Genomic DNA, 20,883 nt, shown 5'->3' on the forward strand with positions numbered 1-20,883 from the left:
ATGAACACGTGACAGAGGCTGCTGCTCACACGACAACACAACAAGAACAACGAGAAGAAGAGGACGACACAGCAGTGGCAGCATGAGCAGTAGGGGAGAGGAGGACGTGGTAGAAGCTAATAAGACCAGACGGGTCAAATATGGGATCTAACACCAAGCAGCTCTTTAATTGACTTCATGACGTGCAAAATCCTCGTGGAGAATTTAATGTCGGCTTTCAACCTGCATTTGTCCCACAGCTTACACTGCACACCATAAGAGGAAGAAGAGGGAGAGGAGAAGGAGGGAGAAAGGAGAGATATGGTGTGGTTACCTTTAATCTGGTTGCTCTCCATATTGCCATCTTGCATTTTACCTACGATGGAGACATACAAGACAGTAACAACAACAACAACCAAGGCAGACGAGTCAACAAAGAATCGGCACGTGGACGAAAACAGTGAGGTACCACTCCCATGAAAAAAAAAGCACATAGAAAACAGGGAGACAGGAAAATGACTTTTAATTCAACATCTTTGCAACATAGAAAGTGATAGGTGAGTGTTTTGTGACTGCATTAACAAAAAAAACCCTTGCATCTTCTCATGAATACAATACAATACAATACAATACAAATGGATATACTTTAAAGTAGACAGTGTACAGCTTTTACAGCAGTGTCGACTGACTACCCACTGAAAACGAGCCAACCCACAGCCATTATTGTCCGAATATCTGGCAACACGAGTGAGTATCGAGATAACGGTGACGGTAGCTAAGGGAGCTGTGGTTCACTCTGGGAAAAATAAATTCCAACATGTCCTGTGACATTCTCAAGCAGAAACTCATTTTCCAACACGATAAGGAGCCCAAACACACCTACAAGATGACTGAGGAAGATGAAGGTGCAGGTGATGGAGTGGGAAAGTATGTCTCCTCCATACTAAGCCCGATTGAGCACCTGTGGAGCATCCTCAAGTGGAAGAATCCACAAGTTATGTCATTATGGATTCCACTAACTACCTGTGCAGCGCTGCTCAAATCCATGCCCAAGAGGATTAAGGCAGTGCTAGATAACAATGGTGTTTACTGACTGTTCATTGACAAAAACTGCCATCTTTAGACAATATTGGCTGTGTGTGTAGGCTCATTTTCAGTGCATAGTAAATGTATACTGCTGGATAAGCTGCACATTGACTACTCTAAAGCATATGAAGCTCTATAGTACTGTCCCTTGAGAAGATACACTAAAGTGCTTGCTGAAGTGTGAGGGCTGTGTACTGTATGTGCATTGTTATGGCACACAGTGGAACCTGGTTAGCATGCTTTTTGGTTAATTTTAAAAACTGACACCACAATTTTGCCTTGGTATGCGTGCATTCTCCGGTCAATATGGTGCGCATCTCGTCGTGTTGTTAACACAATGCGTGAGTCCAACTGTGTTCTTCATGTATTTTTTTCAACAAACGTACTTCCTTGTTAGCATCCTATTTGCTAGCTAAACAAAATGGCAACCGGAACCGGAAGTGACTGCGTTACGTCGCCCGTCTATGATGTCTTCAGTGGTTGACTCTCAAAAATGTTCACACAGAACACGTTTTTATAGTTTTACAATTACAGTTTTACACATAAAAATAATTCTAAATGCATGTAAATGATGAATGAAGGGATACATCAACTCTTAAGGTTACTTTTACCTTCAATGCCGACGTGATTGTTCCCAAAGACACAATGTGGCAGCGAGATCAACCACCACCACCTTCCTGTTGTCAGTGCCGTGAAAAATCACGTCTTTAGCGAATGTAAAAGTAACCTTAAATGTTGATTTATCCCTGTCATTCATCATTTACAGTATATGCATTTTTAATTGTTTTCTGCATGTAAAACTATAAAAACAGGTTTTGTGTTAACATTTTTGGCTTTCTGGAATGGAGTAATTTGACTTGTGTTATTACTTATCAGAAAAATGTATTTGGTTAATGTCCGTTTCGGTCAGAGTCGGACCTTCTGGAACAAATTAATAACGCTAACCAAGGTTCCTCTGTATTTTGCACATCATTGCAACATGTAGCGTTTAACATTGACACCACACACAGGAGACAGTGCGCATAAAGTGTGTTTGTGTGCATGCAAGATCATGAACTCCAAGTGAAGAGCGCGCACACACACACACACACACACACACACACACACGCACACACACACACGCATACAGAGTGTGTGAGTGAGATAGCGAGAGAGTAAGCTTGAAAGGAAAAAAAAAAAAAAAGCCTCCCACACGATAAAGTTATATAAGGAGGAAAAAAATCTAAACGTAAAGTTTCAGGACAGACAATTTAATTTGTAGTCTTGTTCAAGGAAAGACAGCTAAACGTTACATTTGCAAGGCGATGAAGCTTCCATCACACACCGCAGTGTTCTCGTTGGCCGATTATTACAAAGATGAACATACATTGTGGAAGAAATAAGATATAATGGAGACTCAGTGGCGGTGCCGCAATCGTCCTCATGGGCTCGGAATAAAGAGTGAGGCTGAGCGTGACAAAGGGCGACCGTTCCATCCCGGGACGCGGCAAGGTCGTCATTACAGTTCAAATAAGCGGCACCAGTCTCCAAGGAGACGCCCCGGTGCGATGGTGAAAGTAGTTCATCTTTTATTATTTGAAAAGGTGGAGAAAAAGAGGATTTGTTCAATAAGTGATCCATGAGGAAATTAATATGACAGCTCTTTTGGATGGTTTTGCCATTCAGCCGAATAAATGTGACCAACATCAAGATCAGTCATCTGGATGTCGCTTCATTGTCCGCTACTACTACTACAAAGGAAGCTAAATAGCGAGTCATGAAAGTTGTGTCATTCTCAGGAAAAAAACTACCGCTTAGCGTTTTGGTAGAGAATTGCAAATCACAAGTTCAGCAATACAATTACTTTCCCTGGTAACTCATTACTTTTACAATTACTGCTTCAATTACTTTTATGTGAAAGTAACAGGTAATTATAACTAATTACTTTTTTAAATGAATTTACCCAACACCGATCATCATTAATGCAGCATCATGTGTTTGTCTCATTGCGCATCTGTCTGTCCATTCACATGCTGTACACACTTTTATTTTTAAAAGCCGTGAAAATATATCGAGAGAGACATGGGGCTCTAGCTGACACATGGGGGAGGAAATGAGGTTAAGATGGCTGCTAGGGCAACGTCTGCTAGGGCAACGTCATTGTACAACACACCCACGGTTAAAAAAAAAATAATTAATTAAAAAAAAAAACATCAAACTAATACTAAAAAAGACATGGAGTCAGATATCTAACATTGGAATCATGCCTCTTCCAAATGTGGGTTAAGTCTTTTAAAATAGGAATGGCATATTTTCTGTCTGGGATATCTTCCGTCAATGTAGTATAGAATAATAATATATATAACCTGAACCACAAAAAGGACGAGGCATTAGATCACTGAAGAGAGCCTACTATTTACTGTAAAATTTGAAAAGTCATTAAAAAACAAGTTCATTTTTTTACTTTATTCGTGATTTCTAGTGCATGAAAAAAGAAAATGTAGCACTCGCTTTTTAAAAATTAGTATTTTATTTTATATATTTATTTGAAATATATTTTTCCCCCAATTTTTTTAAAAATCTTTTTTTTTTTTAAGTTTTTTGTTATTATTTCAAATTAAATGTTAACTTTAAAAAAATAATAATCCAAAAATAAATAAAAAATAGGAAAATGTAGCTCTGTTTGACCACATGGTCAAGTATATCAACAGAACCAATGTTGTCACAGCCGTAAGGAGCTAATTGCTCAGTGAATGAGTTCTGATGAGTTCATTTTCAACAACAGCACAAGAAGTGTAACACGCATGACTTTCACAAACAACAGCTGAGTAGCGCAACAGACATTTGAAAGCGCATGCAGAGGTAGATAAAGCCAATGTTTTTTTTGACCTAGCGCCAATTACAAAATTGTTATTTACATTTGTCGACCATGGCAGGTAGTAAATCCAAATTGGACACTTTGACCTGTTGTGTAAATCCAGCCTAAAATGATTATTGTCCTACTATAGCAGGGATATACAAACTTTTTCCAGCAAGGGCCAGAAGAATCCAGAAATCCAGAAGAATTTGCTAAATACTAATGACATTTTTAGGATAATGCTGATAAAAAACAAGCTGCGGGCCAACCTGGCTGCACGTTGCGCACCCCTGCTCCTGACCATGCCCCTGTAGCTTAAACTTAGTTAGATACCGGACCGTCAATAACACAGTATAGGGGAAGACAAATGAACGCAATCAAAATAACCAATGTTGACAGTGAAACAGACAAACAAGTCCAGACAGTAGAAAAGTGTTTGGAAACCTAAAATAGGGGGTAGGGTATGCATGGGAGGAGCCAAAAGATGATGAGACAGAAAGAGATCAACCTACCATTAATGAGGTTGGCACTGCCAGGGGCATTAAAGCCTGCTGCCCCATCCGTGGCTATAGTGGCGATGGGGTGGATGGGGGGGTGCGAGCAGTCTAGCCAGTAACAATGGCAGCCCCACATACATGGACAGAAACACACACGCATCAACACACACACACACACACACACACACACAACAGAACAGAAATAACATGGTTATAGGACATTTAAGATTTTCAACATCTTGGATTAAACACACAGAACCAGCCATAAGTTTAGACACACCTTCTCATTCAATAGCATGAAAGAGTGTCTCTAAACTTCTGCCTGGTGCTGTATGTGAGGTACTGTATTTATGAGTCATTTCAATAGATTTAATAGAAGTGAACACATCAAACAACATTGGACAGACATGGAACACATATTGGTGATGGGGAGGTGAGATCAGACTGGATTTTGAATTGTCCGAGCTTTATTTGCCAAACAATGAATGGAAATGAACCAATAAGTTGTTGAGTTCATGCTGTACAAACAGGAGCAGCGCTGACTCCGAAAAGTTGCTCCCCTTGCAGGGATTTGGATATTTATTAGTTGGGCAGCTTCCATCTCAACTTTGCAAAGTGAAAGTTGAATTCATTTGAAAGGAGTAAAAGATCAGATAGATGCCTCAAGGCCGTTTTTCCGACCGAATGACTTAAGTGTTAGCCACACAGCTTTATGCAGTCATTAGATGTGGTCACTTCGTCTTTTCCTCTTTAATAGCTCACTAAAAAGTGATTGCACTGCAGTACTCAGCTATTTTGGAGGAGGAAGTCTTACAAAATCTTTTCGTGTCAAAACGCTCGGTGAACTTAGAAGATAGGAGGCAAACTGAAGGCGTGACGTTCCAGAACCACCCACGAATGGCAAAAATAAGTGATAGGATTTTTGACCCCTCCAAACTGTGCTGCTAGCTGGAACTTGACATTCTTCTCCTATTTCGGATCAACAATTGCAGTAAAAGTGACTGTGGTAATTAATAGATTAGATTCAGCTAAAGAAACCTCCCCTTCTCTCTTCAATTGCCATTGTTCAGTTGCAACACCATCCAGGTTTTAGCCCTAACCATGCCTCACGCACTTGTTAAACCCATTTTAAGTATAAAATCTATAGCTATTCACCACTAATGAACAATAATGGAAGATGATCCATGAACAGATAGAGTCGGAGTCACGGTGTAGAAGTTAAACATTTACATCTCACAGCGATTATGGTGCGTTCAAGGATCGCCAAAGAAAGTGCTAAATCTCAACGTTTGATGAAAAAAAACATCAGTGAAGCATGAAGACATAAACATGTACAAATTGTTGGCATTTTCTATCTGTGGTACATTTTACTTCTACCATCACGTATTTATAAATATTTCCTGTCTAGTTTCGGGGAAAAAAAAAACATCTTTTGTGGAAAAATCTGCAAATTTGCGGTGCCGTGAATGCTGAATCGCAGTGCACTGTATATATTGTTAAATTGTTCACAAATATGTTTGTTGAAACAAATATTTGGGGATTTTCATGCCTAAAATCATGCTTTGTTGTGGTTGCAATCGTTATTTAGGGCAAACATCACAAAATCCAATTAAGTATCGGTATCAGCAATACTGGCCCTGTATTTACTTGATACTAAAATTTGTGATATCATCCACGTCTAGATAAAACATCTTTTTCTTTGGTTCTAATTTCTTTGATAGTTGGTTAGAAATGCACATAACTGCCACCTGTAGGACTAGAGTGGTACAGCACCAGCCCGAACACAAAGAGTGAGGATTTTAGGGGCTCTCCAAACGGAAAGGTGTATTTTATCGTTTCAGCCTTTCATCCACATGGAAACGGCATTTTTGAACGACTTCCAGAGTGGGAAAATCTGAAAATGCTGGCTTGTCGTTGGCGTGTACACCAGCAAAATGCTACTTTCTGAGAACGATGACGTCGGTCTGGGTGTCTGTTTACAGTGCCACAGGTAGCGCCTTATGTATTACATCATTTTCACCCAGTCACCCATTCCCGAACCGCACGGTGGCCGAGTGGTTAGCATGTTGGTAACACAGTCAGGAGATCTGAAAAATCTGAGTTTGAAGCATTTCTGTGTGGAGTTTACATGTTCTCCCCGTGCGTGCGTGGGTTTACTCCAGTTTCCTCCCACATTCCAAAAACATGCATGTTAGCTTAATTGGTGACTCTAAATTGTCCATAGGTATGAATGTGAGTGTGTATGTTTGTTTGTCTATATGTGCCCTACAATTGACTGGTGACTGGGATAGGCTCCAGCATACCCGCGACCCTAGTGAGGATAAGCGACATAGAAAACGGATGGATGGATGACCCATTCCCATCCGGATGCAACTATTTGCTAGTCCGGCACAGTGGATGCTAATTTTTTTCAACAAGGCAAAATAAATAAATACAAATCCTAGGAACGTTTCCGTGTGGACAGGGCCTTAATCAGCGTTGAAACACCAGTTTTCCCACAATGTTCTTGCGCCTTCGTCACTTGGGCTTTAAAGGTTTTACTTCTACTTTTTTTTATATCTCTACAAACGACTAAGGCTCACTGAGACAGCAGGGGTACAGTATGGACAGAAGAACCACAAATGGACGTCTGTCATCATGTGCTCACACTTAAAAAGATGCACAACCTGAGAAGAAGGTGACTTATGGGGGAGGGGTCATTACATTACTAATAGGGAAGAGAGTGCCACCTCCCCTAGGGGTCAGACAAAGAGAATACTCTACCTGTGTTCTGGTGTCCGTCTTCCAGTGCGCCTCCTTCAAGGCAAATGTGGAACAATGAGAGAGTAAAGGACAAGAAGTCTCCTGCAGCTCAACTGCAGCTCACAAGCCAACCATCATTGAGTATGCACTTCAGTTTGATAGTCCATTTTTAAAGGCATGATGATAAATAGTCACAATTATGTCCTTTTACAACAGGAGACATTTATGACTCATGTTGTTTTTTTCTAAAAAGAATCTAAAAGATCTTTACCTTTCTTTTCTTTCTTCTCCTCCTCCTCGATGCCGGCCCCCAGCAGCGTGAAGATGATTCCAGTCTGAGAGTTGACGCCCACCGCGGTCACCACCATGCGCCCCGACCCCTCCATCACATGGGTCCCTGGAGGTATATATATATATATATATACAAGTGTATTTGATTATTTACTGTATTATTTTCAGTATTTTTGGGGGGGTGCAACAATGGGATAATAATTTATATTAAAAGTTATTAAATCAAATATAATGAAAGATAAATATCTTTTACTGAGATGTCCTTAAAATAAGTTGCTAATTATTATTATATATGTTTTTATCTAGTAATGTACTAAAATAATTTAGTGGTTAAAACGTTGAATTGTTACATATTTCACCGTATACCCCTGGAAAGGGTTAACAAAGGTAACAATGCAAGGATATTGATTTGAAAAATATGTGTGTTATTGTGGTTGTGGTCTTACTAAGAGGTGGTTCTGATATGTTGGTTATTTAACTGTATAAAAGGGGCAATACTGTATATTACAAACAACACAACCACAATCATCAAGACATTGTGAAACTAATACCACATAATACCGTAACACCTATCTGTACATAATGCGCTGTCCAGTTAAAATACTCTATGTTCCAGTATGAGCCACAATAGTAATATTGCTTAAAATCATTAATAATAAGCTCTTTTCCAGGTAGAAAAAATGGAATTTAATCCTTCCTCTAAAATGAACAGCTTGCTTACATTCACCAAAGAGGATTACTCTTTCTTTGTCCTAAAATATTTATCTAATGAGCTATAGTTGTGACATATTTCATAATAATGGTGTGAAACCCCTTCAACAATGTCAGGGATGAAGGTTTGCTGCACACACACGCACGCACACGCGCACACACACATACACACACACACAGACATAGCATGATTAACCTTTGGGAGAATGTGGGTGAATTTGAGGCTAATTAATGAAGGCGGCAAAACGCCACACAGCTAATTATCCAAAATACTAAAGAGAGATTAATCCACATTTTGCTTATCAGAGATATTGTGCCACTCCTACAGCTAGAAAGAATGTGGGCTATCTTATCTGATGCTGCAAAGGCTTCAAATCTGCCATAAAGATAGCGGACGCCAGCCTGGAGATTAGAATTAACAACGCTGTTGGTTTGTATGACTTCATGGCAAGGTAATGAATTGCACACATTTGGAAGGAGAAAAAGACTGGATGCTGTTTATTGTACTGTATCATTTTCTTAAGGCCCAATATTAGTCTTTTTCCACAATTACCCAAAATAGACTGAGATGTGCCAAAACAGTGTATTTCAAAATTCTTCATGCTGGAATGTGGACAGGTTAAAACCTGCTTTTAGTAAGCCCTACTTGTGTGTCTGTAGCTTTGATGCTAATTAACTGTGTCTTTAAGAAGTATTGTGTACTTTATCCACTTTTGACATATACATATACATATATACATATACATATACATATACTCTCCACTTGTAGTAATAGATGCCATATATCACATACAACACTGTAACATTAAGGATTTACAGCTTACAGACTTACAGCTCTCATGTCTGATGCTGACTGATGGATAGTTGACAGAACTCCAGGCTTTATTTTAAGACAAGTAGTGAAGCCTTTTTTCCCCCCACTGCCTTCAGTGAATTAGTGGGCGTATACAGCGGTCAAGCTCATCTATCTAGAGGCGGGTCTGAGGTGGTATCATGTTCATGAGGAAGGAGGGTCACTTGAGGGTCTTTTCTCTTAAAAGTGAGGGAGATGAAAGCTTTTTTTCCACGTTTGGTGCTCACAAACAGGCTCTAGAGCAGGGGTGTGCGGACTTAAAAAGAATATTTTTTTCTTGAATATTTCAACCCTATGTTCTATACTTTTTTCTTTTGATATTTTGACTTTATTCTAGTAAAATTACAGCTGTTTTTTTCCCATTTCCAATATATTTTTTTGGAATTTTACAACAATTTTAACTTTCTTTCTGAAAATTTTCTTCCCCTAATATTATGACTTTATTCCCATAATATATTCACCTTATTTCCATAATATTATAATATATTATGGGACAATATATTTTTTTCCACAACCTAATTTTCCAAAAATTACAAGTTTTTAAAAAATTTAATTTGTTTCTAATAAAATTATGACTTAAAAAACACGTTTTCAACTTTATGCAACTAAAATGATTTATTTTTTTGTCATAATATTATGCCATATGCCATAAAATTATAACTTTTTCTCGTTAGAACTTTTTCTCTTAATTTTTTGACTTTATTCTTGTAAAATGATTGCTGATTTTCCCAATTTATTTTCCTTGTTAAATTATATTTTTCCAATGTGCCGCGAACCAATAAAAAAGCAGTCATGAACGGCCCCCGGGCCGCCCTTTGGACACCTCTGCTCTAGAGACACATTTTACCGTTTAAAAATCATCAAGTCATTAAAGGTTTGGTATAACAGGGGACCCCCCCCCAATATATTGCTTTGTTTATCAATTGAACTGTGTTGATGACTAGGAGTCTTATTTGTGCCACCGATGAAGGGTCATCATACCTGACAGCAACATGGGGTCCTTGTCCGCAGACTTCTTCACGTGATCAGACTCCCCGGTCAGCGACGACTCGTCAATCTTCAGGTCGTTGCCCTGGATCAGGACTCCGTCGGCAGGAAGAAGATCACCTGTCAAGCGCACAAAAGCTCGTAGTCTGAGATGTCAGCAAATGTCTTCAGATTTCAGCTCAGTGGGCACATATTTGTTGTTTTTTTTTTCTTTTTTTTTACGTGTCGTTACAGAAGGGTACCGACATGTTTGTTGTTTCGACGCAGTAAAATGTCTGCCACTATTTAGGTTAAATAAAATGATCATAGCAGTTTTGTTACAAAGCACAATACGACCACATCAGGTGAACACCCACCATATTTGATTTGTGCGATGTCCCCCACCAGTATGTCCGCCACGGGCAGCTGGATGACCTGGCTGCCGCGCACCACCTGGAACTTTTGCTCCTGTTCGATACGGCTTTGCAGCCCGCGGAACTGCTTCTCCTTGGACCAGTCGTTGAAGGCGGTCACCAGCACCACGCACACCACAGACAGGAGGATGGCGGCGCCCTCGATCCAGCCCGCCTCCGCCTCGCCCTCGCCCTCCACGGCACCCGTCGCGGAGCCGCAAGCTGCAGTGAAGGAAAGGGGTTGAGATGTGGGCGGCCTCACGCAGATTAAATTGCATTTACCGCCACTCTAAGAGACGCCGTTTCTCAATTAACTGTCACTTGAAAATAAACACCACACCTCAAATAGATGGCTCCTTTATATATTATTTATACATTTAAGTGGGTGTGACCACCTTTACTCAGACTGACACCAACATATGCTTGACCAAACACACTTGGCACACCGCCTTCAGAGCAAACACGGGATCTGTAAAACTGACCTTTGTAGTGGAGTTTAAAGGGAAAATGCTGCAGTATTGAAGGAAAAATGACTTCAAATTTAAAGGACTGGATGACAGGGTGGAAAAGAATAAGTTGGCATAGTATTCAACCACAAAACACAATGATTTATTAATTAATATCTCTTTGAAAAACCATGATACAGTGAAGCCGCAAAATTCAAAGCGCAAAGTAGTAAGGGTTTACTGCACATGGTGCCTATTTTGCTAGGCGCTAGCTTTAGCATTTTGCACACCACACTGAGATTGAGCAGTTTAGATTGATTTTTATTTATTTGATATAATATCTATCATGAATATATATGTATATGCTATATTTATAATGTGTGATTTGTGATGCATGGCTGCACTGATAGTAAAAATAGTTTTATCAATCCCAACTGAAATGCTACAGTTTTTAACTTCTTTAATTGACTTCTATTTATGACTGTTAAGATGAGTGTATTTACACTTTGACACAGTGTTATGGCATATAGGCTATACAGAGTATGTGGGCTTTGGTCTGCACCTTACAGCTCTTGCGTTCCGCTGTTTATTTTTGAATATTACAACAATAACGTGGCATACCCCATTGACCACTTGATAATTATGGCAACAACTACCACCATGTCTTTACTGTGTATGTGTATTATAGCACAGCATCATTTTAAAAAGAGGGTTCATACAGTGTTCGTATAAGTTACATTCTCATGTGATGTAGTGTCGCTCATGCATCTTGTGTGTCTGCCAGCAAAAAAGGCATAACTTTTGACATGAAATGGACTCTGGCTGAAATGACCTTGGGAGATTTCTTTTCTTTTCTGAAGTGAAGCAAACGAATGTTTGCTTCACTTCAGATGGCTGCCCTGCAGTGTGGAAGCAGCGCGCTGACGGAGCGTGGCGTATTTGGGAAAGAAACAAGGCCTATTCCCACTTGTCTTCATGTAATACTCTGGGAGCCATCACTATGCAACACACTCCTGGCTAGTTGAGTTAAAAAAAAAAAAAAGACTCATTTGATTTGGACTGGAAAACACTTGCGGCTCATGCAATATACTCCCTGCTGTGCACATTTTATTTGCTATTTATTTACAGTTTTAAATTTGACTTCCATAAGCCTATCAGTGGATCAATAAAAGCAGCATGTGTTGCTTTGCAATTGAATAATGGCTGCTGTTGCTGTCCATGGTGCTGAAATCCAACACAAGACATCTCATAAGGCGCTTGGATTAATTTGTTATTTTTTAGAGTTACAAAAATAATGCTAACTGATCGATTGAATTCCCTGGTTTGATGTTTTTTTCCTCCGTAATACTACTTTTGTAAATTTTTCCAAGTCATCTCGCCACCTAATATAAACATCTGATATAAAAAAAGCTAAAGTATGATGATGAATGATGAAATTGATATTTTAAAAATGTAAAAAATACCTAATTTATATATATATTAGGGATTTAAAAATACTGTTGATTTATTGATTTAGTTACCCATAGTATGTATGCTTCATTTTTTGTAGATTTTTCCAAGGCAACTCGGCAATTACTATAGAGCTCTCATATAAAAAACTAAATCTAATGATGAAATCAATATTTTTCAAAATTAAATTCAAAAAAGATCCCCCTTTGTATTTTTTTACGATTAATAAAATATGGTCGATTTAGTTCCCAAGAGATTCTGTATTTATTGAGAGATGTTTTTCCCCAAAACTATTTTATTACATTTTTCCAAGTCACCTTGGCATCTAATACAGCTATCTAATATTAAAAAAAATTTGAACCAAAAAATACTGCTAATTGATTGATTTAGTAACCCATATAGATTTGTAATCTCCCCCAAAGTAAAACTGTATTATATATTTTTTTTAAATAGTAAAAAAATGTAAGAATAAATACATAAATAAAATATTTATAATAATAAAATAAAAAATAAAATGCAGCTAATAAAAAGACACAGATGGCAAATGTTAATACCATTTTTAATCCCAACCACAAAATGTTTCTGTTGTTTTGTCCTGCAGTAATTAACTGATTTATTAATGTTTTTTTGTTTGTTTGTTGAATCCCATACAGTTCTATACGGTTCAAACATGACTCCCTCACTCTATCGCACTTTTCGAAAGTTCCACCCATCCATCCATCTTCTTCCGCTTATCTGAAGTTGGGCGTGGGGGCAGCAGCCGAAGCGGGGGAGCCCAGACTTCCCTCTCCGTGGCTACTTTGTCCACCTCCTCCCATCGAATCCCGAGGCATTCCTAAACCAGATGAGAGACATAGTCTCTCCAACGTGTCCTGAGTCTTCCCTGAGGCCTTCTACCGGTCGGATGTGCCCTGAACACCTGCCCTGGGAGACATTCGGGAGGCATCCTTAACAGATACCCGAGTCACCTCATCTGGCTCCTCTCAGTGTTCCTCACGGGAACATTGGGTCAGGCAATGCGAACCAAACTCTGACAGGGAACAAACCGCCTGAATTCGGTGGTCTGGTACACTATATTCCCGGAGCACTCCCCACAGAATTCCTCGAGGAACACAGTCAAGTGCCTTCTCCAAGTTCACAAAAAACATTTAGGCTGGTTGGGCAAACGCCCATGCGCCCTCAAGGACCTGCTCAGAGTGTAGAGTTAGTTCACAGTTCCATAACCAGGACGAAAACCGTTTCTGGGTTGACTATGGCCTCTCCAGACTTCCCTCTCCCCCGGCTACTTCGTCCAGCTCCTCCCAGCGGATCCCGAGGCGTTCCTAGACCAGTAGAAAGACATAGTCTTTCCAACGTGTCCTGGGTCTTCCCTGAGGCCTTCTACCAGTCGGATGTGCCCTGAACACCTGCCCTAGGAGGCGTCCGGGAGGCATCCTGACCATCCATCCATTTTCTATGCCGCTTCTCCTCATTAGGGTCGCGGGGATATGGTGGAGCCTATCCCAGCTAACTTCGGGTGGGGTACACCCTGGACTGGTCGCCAGCCAATCGCAGGGCACATACAGTATAGACAAACTTGTGTAGTCCTGTGGCTATTCTATTATTTCTGGTTTTGCTATGTCAAAAAAGTCATTTATAAAACAACACAAGAGAGTCAATGCAGTCAGTTTGGTCACCTTCTCTAAAGTTTTGAGCCTTTTTAGATTGATGACAGCTCCCTTCTGGCACTTCCATTAGTCTCATAATTCCACGTTCGGCAGGCGGACTTGACTTATGCTGCTGACTCAGCGCCTCCTTATGCTCTTCATTTCCTGTTTCACGGCTCTTGGGGCTAATGTATGGACAGTGGGCACTCAAGGTTATTTGTCCCACTCAACACTTCATTAACCTGCCTTTTTGCGTCTTAACGCATTCGGATACATATATAGGAGTTTGCTCGGTGAGTCATGTGATCCAAGACAAGTCTTCATGTCCATTGCTCTCCAATGCAAGTGGGCTGTGACGCCAAAAAGGACAAATAATTTGCTGTATCTACATCATAGAAATCCATGTGTAATTTTGCCATAATTGATACAGTAAATTAATAAGACCACCTGTAGGATGGGTAGGGGTATCTTGCCAAATACTTACTTGCTATTTGATATGTACGCAATACAAGGTGGGCCGCACGGTGGCCTAGTGGTTAGCATGTAAGCCACACAGATCGGGAAGAGCTGAGTTCGAATCTCCGTTGGGCATCTCTGTAGTATGGAGTTTGCGTGTTCTCCCTGTGTGTGTGTGGGGTTTTCTCCGGGGACTCAGAGTACATTTTAAGGAGAAGATTACAGATCTGGAAAGCCGTCATCTAGACTCTTAATTTGAGGTGTGACTTGATGTGCTTTGTCGTAATTCCATTTTTGCTTTGGTTGCTAGTGAATAGATCTCCTTAAAGTGCTCATGACACCAAAACACATGTTAAACTTGCTATCTCTACCATTAAAAATAACATTGAAGGGTAAATTACCTGTGTTAGATGTGTGCTCAAATATTGAAATATTTACTATTTAAGAAATTTTTCGTCAGTTCTTCCGGGTCTGGAGGAGGTGGAGCAAGTGACGTCTCAGCCAGACGGTCTTGCCTGGAAATTCTCCTTCACTACAATGCATTCCCACTTATTATGCTCCAATTCTCTGTGAATTTCTGTTGTTTGTTATACATTTTTTTAGATTATGTCCGCTCGTTGTGTTGAAGGCTCTTGCTGCTACACTCGAGGACACGGAGTAAGCTTGTTCACAATTTGAAAAAGCACCATTTGCGTCATCAGATGATCGGCAAACTTTGTGGGACAAATGATTCCATACTGCCCAGCAGATGGAAATAAAAAGTCAAAAACCCACAACACACTGGACCGTGGAAAAGCATGCAAAGGTGGCAGTAAGTCAATTCACATTTCTCCTGTTAATATGCTCCATAGTAGCCAGCCTAGTGCTAATGCAGTGTGGATTCCTCATGATGACTAATGTGCTGTCTGTTGTTTGCACCTGGTTGCCGGTGTCACCCGGATGGACTGCACTCACTCGTCTTTCCAGCCTATCTTGCAGTCGATCTGTCAGTTTTAGTAAGTAAATATATATATTTTAACTATATGTATTCTATGAATCTTCAAATAATATTATGGGGTTTCATTCCAGCGCTAACTGGTCTTTTATTTTGCAGCTGTCAGTGTCATACTGTATACTGACAGTCAAAAAAACATATTTGTGGCCATTTTTTTGTATGTTTGCTGACGAAGCTCTTCGGATGAGGAGCGAAACGTCCGACACCTTCTACACAGAAGTACAGATGACGTCTCAAGAAGCCTTTTCCTCGATGGACAACTCCTGTACGACTGAGAGCCTACACAGATGTTTTATATCATAGTTATCACAACACAATATGAGTGAATGTTATTATTGTGTCATTGTTGTGAATATGTCACCTGTGACTTCATGGCTGCATGTGTTTGACTCTGGTTCCTGGAACGTAATCTGGCAGCGACGTCACAGCCAAGATCAGAAAACTCGCTTTGGGGTGTGTCAAAATCACCACTTCATTTCACTCCTATTTCATAGTTACAAGTATTTATCTATGAAACAATATTACAAAAGGTTTTATTAAGTGAGTACTTTCATTTGTCATCTTTTCAAAGTGTACTGTAAGGTGACGCTCCATCACCAACAAAAAGTGGCGAATCATCTTTATGGGCACCGAGTTTGGAGACGATCGGATGAGAATTGCGAAAAAAATAAAAGTGTTTGCATTGCTGTGACCTTGACTTTTGACCTAGAGCTTGATGCTTTCACATGTACAAATCCCACAAAGAACGCATACGGAGAAAATCAGATTTAAAAAAAAAAAAAAAACACAAACAACGAGACAAAGCAACACATTGTGCTTGGCGGAGGTAATGTACAACAACCAAACAGGTAGGTCGTGTGACATGATGGCGTACTCACACTCTCCACTGCTCTCTCCAGGCGGGTGGTAGAAAGACAGGCCCAGGGAAATGAGGGCGGCCACCTCCAGGATGATGAGGGTGACGTCCTGCAGGGCCTCCCATACCAGCTGCAGAAAGGTTTTTGGCTTCTTTGGAGGTATCAGGTTTTTCCCAAATAGTTCTTTCCTCTTGTCCAGGTCACCTTGGACACCTGCCAGGCCTGAAAGACGCAAGGACACAGGCACGGTCAAAAAGAGGATAGACAGTATTAACGCCTTATGGAAAGAACAACGTGATTTCCCTCCAATGAATCATCAGAGAATATAAAACACAATCATGTATACACATATATACTTTTTTTAACATGTATATTATCATATATTAACATTATAATATTATAGAAATAATATTTCTTCCTATAATGCCTGCAGAAAACACCTATTTTTGCTTGTGTTTATTTATTTATTTTATTGTACTTATGTATTTATTTTTTGTGTATTCATTATTTTATGTAATTCATTTTTATTATATATTTTTTTATTTTATTACAAACGAGTGAAATAAAACTAATCAAATATTTATATTCAATATGATTTATAGACAGCAACATAATTATATTAGTATTATTTTTGCACCTTTGTAGACACACCTGCACAATCAAATACAGAACTAAAACAACTATAATATAATCCATCCATCTTCTATGCCACGTATCCTCACAAGGGTTGCAGGTATGCTGGAGCCTGGAGAGGACGGGTACACCCTTGACTGGTCGCCAGCCAATCGCAGGGCACTTATAGACAACCATTCACACTCACATTCATACCTATGGATGATTTAGAGTCACCAATTAACCTAACATGCATGTTTTTGGAATGTGGGAGGAAACCGGAGTAGCACAGAACATGCAAACTCCACACAGAGATGCCATCATGGAGATTCGAACCCAGGTCTTCCAGATCTCCTGACTGTGTGGCCAATGTGTTAACCCAAACATGGGTATTGTTAAATGAATACCCTGCAGTTATCTGAGTGAAAACTAAGCATTATTATGATGCAATTCCAATTTCTACTGTATTTTCAAGTGAAATCACAACACAGATGATGCTAGTTTGGATTAGGGATATGCATAACAATCGTGAAGTAGCCGGTCGATTGTGCGGAATTTGTGGAAATACGTAAGAGTGCGCTATTTAGCTGCAACCAGCAGAGGCACCGTTGATTCAGTCTCAACTAGTTTGCTGTCTAAAGAAGCTTTTATAACTCTTCAACTCCTCAGGCAGCATTATTCTGCTCAACTGGATATGGAAACAGGAGTCCACAACAGTAACAGTGATGTTCCTTCACTAAACGACTTTATGACTATTATACTTGGAGCTTTACTTCGCTCAGCTATGTCATCGATCGTTTTTCTTCTCTTTCTCCATTGCTGCTCTAATTACAACTTTGAGTCACGGAGCGTTCCTTGCTTATATAACGCTGCTCAAGAAGAAGCGCTCTGACCTCCTCCACCTCTTCAGCAACTTTACATAAATATTCTGCTCTCCTTTTCATCTCAGAGGCAGTGTACTTCAACGCCACAACTCTGCAAACCATAAGAATAAACAAATACTTAAATTCACACCCATAATCTTCTCATGATCCGGTTGCACGTACCATAAACAAGAGAGAGCCCATTCTCTCCTGCTGTGCAGACAACATTATGTCATGCTGCCGTGCGTCACTGGTTCTCCCAGGAGTGTCCCTGGATTGCACCTGATAACGTGGATGCAGCATGACATGCACTTTCCCATAACATCTGCGCAAAATCCATCAAAAAAAGAAAACAAATATTGGTGGAATGTTGCACCGTCACGCAACAACGGCGCAAAACGCATAAATAAGAAAGATGTTGATTGAATGCGAGACATGCCGTTGCACCCCTACGTCGGAGAATACCCTGCTTCTAAATAGATGTGTCTATAAATAGCCTCATTATCCATTCCCTTTTAATTGTCTCTGTGAGAGGACCTAGCATGCTCTCTCATTGATCTCCACAGCATCCCCCCTCACATCACACACACATGCGTGCCTGTGCATCTCGGGGAGTCGTGACCGCCAGCACGTGCTCGGCATTTGCGCGTGTGTTGTCAGCATGCTGTTGCCGGGTAAAACTACAGCGAACCGGAGTCACTTTCAGCAAAATGGATGACCTTTTTTGCCCTTTATCAATAAACACATTTGGTCATTTGAAGCAAAAGGTTTTTTCTTCTTCTGTAGTGGAAATCAATGAATAAGGCTAATTTCCATGCCCCAAATTCCAGTTAAAAGCACCATACCGATCATTTGCATCGTTAGCACCAACGTGAAATGTGCTAATGTTTGTATTTATTTAAAAGGAATGGATACCTAAATGCTCGTATGTGAGAAAGAATAAATGTGAGTTTTTAGTTCGCTTTCATTTAATATTTGTGATAACAATAATAATAGTAATAATAATAGCAATAATCATAATAATAACTTACATTTACAGAACACCTTTCAATATACCCAAGAACACTTATTTTTCTTATTTATCCCATTTAGTTATTTTAATTAATTGAATAATTCATCATGTTTTTAATGCTTTCTAGGTATTAAAGATTTTAAAATGTATTTATTTTATTTTATGTACCGTATTTATTTAGTAATAAATGACTTCTATCGCGCTTTTTTAGGGTAGCCAGATGCTGAAATTAATTAATTTGACATATATATACAGTGGTATGAAAAAGTATCTGAACCTTTTGGAATTTCTCACATTTCTGCATAAAATCCCCATCAAATGTGATCTGATCTTTGTCAAAATCACACAGATCAAAAAACTTTGTCTGCTTTAACTAAAACCACCCAAACATTTCTAGGTTTTCATATTTTAATGAGGATGGCATGCAAACAATGACAGAAGGAGGAGGAATAAGTAACTGAACCCTCACATTTAATATTTTGTGGCCCCCCCTTTGGCAGCAATAACTTCAACCAGACACTTCCTGTAGCTGCAGATCAGTCTGGCACATCGATCAGGACTAACCTTGGCCCATTCTTTTCTACAAAACTGCTGTAGTTCAGTCAGATTCCTGGGATGTCTGGCATGAATCGCTGTCTTGAGGTCATGCCACAGCATCTCAATGGGGTTCAAGTGTGGACTTTGACTTGGCCACTCCAGAACGTGTATTTTGTTCTTCTGAAACCATTCTGAAGTTGATTTACTTCTGTGTTTTGGATCATTGTCTTGTTGCAGCATCCATCCTCTTTTTAGTTTCCACTGTCTGACAGACGGCCTCAGGTTTTCCTGCAAAACATCCTGATAAACTTTTGAATTCATTTTTCCATGAATGATTGCAAGTTGTCCAGGCCCTGAGGCAGCAAAACAGCCCCTAACCATGACGCACCCTCCACCATGCTTCACGGTGGGGATGAGGTGTTGATGTTGGTGAGCTGTTCCATTTTTCCTCAACACATGACGTTGTGTGTTCCTCCCAAACAATTCAACTTTGGTTTCATCAGTCTACAAAATATTTTGCCAAAACTTCTGTGGAGTGTCCAAGTGCCTTTTTGCGAACATTAAACGAGCAACAATGTTTTTTTTTAGACAGCAGTGGCTTAATCCGTGGAGTCCTCCCATGAACACCATTCTTGGCCATTGTTTTACATATAGTTGATGTGTGCACAGAGATATTGGACTGTGCCAGTGATTTCTGTAAGTCTTTAGCAGACACTCTAGGGTTCTTTTTTACCTCTCTGAGGATTCTGTGCTGAACTCTTGGCGTCATCTTTGGTGGACGGCCACTCCTTGGGAGAGAAGCAACAGTGCCAAACTCTCTCCACTTGTAGACAACTTCTCTGACTGTCGATTGATGAACATCCAGACTTTTAGAGATGGTTTTGTATCCTTTCCCAGCTTTATACAAATCGACAATTCTTGATCGCAGGTCTCCAGACAGCTCTTTTGAGCGAGCCATGGTGCACATCAGACAATGCTTCTCATCAAGACAATTCTCACCAATTCTGTGTGTTTTATAGTGGGCAGGGCAGCTTTAAACCACTCATCAGTGATTGGGCACACACCTGACTTGAATTGTTTGGTAAAAATTGGTTTCAAATGCTCTTTAAGTCTCCTTAGGCAGAGGGTTCAGTTACTTATTCCTCCTCCTTCTGTCATTGTTTGCATGCTATCCTCATTAAAATATAAAAACCTAGAAATGTTTGGGTGGTTTTAGTTAAAGCAGACACAGTTTTTTCATCTGTGTGATTTTGACAAAGATCAGCTCACATTTGATGGTGATTTTATGGAGAAGTGTGAGAAATTCCAAAAGGTATATATATATATTATTTGACTTATGAACTTACAATGTATGTATGTGTATGTATTGTTTTAAAAAATATATGTAATAAATATAAATATATGTTATTGTATGCTAATTCCTCATTATTATTATTATATTAGCATTATTGTTTTTGTCATTATTATGGTTTTGTTTCAATGATTATTATTAAGTATATACATATTGTCCCTTTATATTTCTATATTTATTCATGCAGATTTATATCTGTTATATTTATACGATTTTGTACATAAAGAAATGTACAAAATCGGCATGGGGTGGTGTGGCTCAGGTGCTAGCGTGGTCGTCTTCCAAC

General features: G+C 39.6%; 1 protein-coding gene across 11 annotated transcripts in view; it reads right to left on the bottom strand.

Moving 5' to 3' along the window:
* The window catches only part of atp2b2 (ATPase plasma membrane Ca2+ transporting 2), a 144,825-nt gene that overhangs the window by 52,898 nt on the left and 71,044 nt on the right, over positions 1–20,883 (bottom strand). For 6 of the 11 annotated variants that reach the window (XM_054783311.1, XM_054783310.1, XM_054783309.1 and 3 more), the window contains exons 3-9: positions 16,244–16,444; positions 10,339–10,596; positions 9,977–10,102; positions 7,412–7,537; positions 7,162–7,194; positions 4,414–4,506; positions 314–355 (exon numbers count right to left, since the gene is read on the bottom strand). In XM_054783311.1, coding sequence (XP_054639286.1) covers positions 314–355; positions 4,414–4,506; positions 7,162–7,194; positions 7,412–7,537; positions 9,977–10,102; positions 10,339–10,596; positions 16,244–16,444 — 879 coding nt within the window. The remainder of the gene's footprint in view (positions 1–313; positions 356–4,413; positions 4,507–7,161; positions 7,195–7,411; positions 7,538–9,976; positions 10,103–10,338; positions 10,597–16,243; positions 16,445–20,883) is intronic. The other 5 variants (XM_054783317.1, XM_054783319.1, XM_054783313.1 and 2 more) reach the window with 4 other exon arrangements.

Source organism: Dunckerocampus dactyliophorus, chromosome 8 (assembly GCF_027744805.1).
Source record: "Dunckerocampus dactyliophorus isolate RoL2022-P2 chromosome 8, RoL_Ddac_1.1, whole genome shotgun sequence".
NCBI classification, from domain to species: Eukaryota; Metazoa; Chordata; class Actinopteri; order Syngnathiformes; family Syngnathidae; genus Dunckerocampus; species Dunckerocampus dactyliophorus.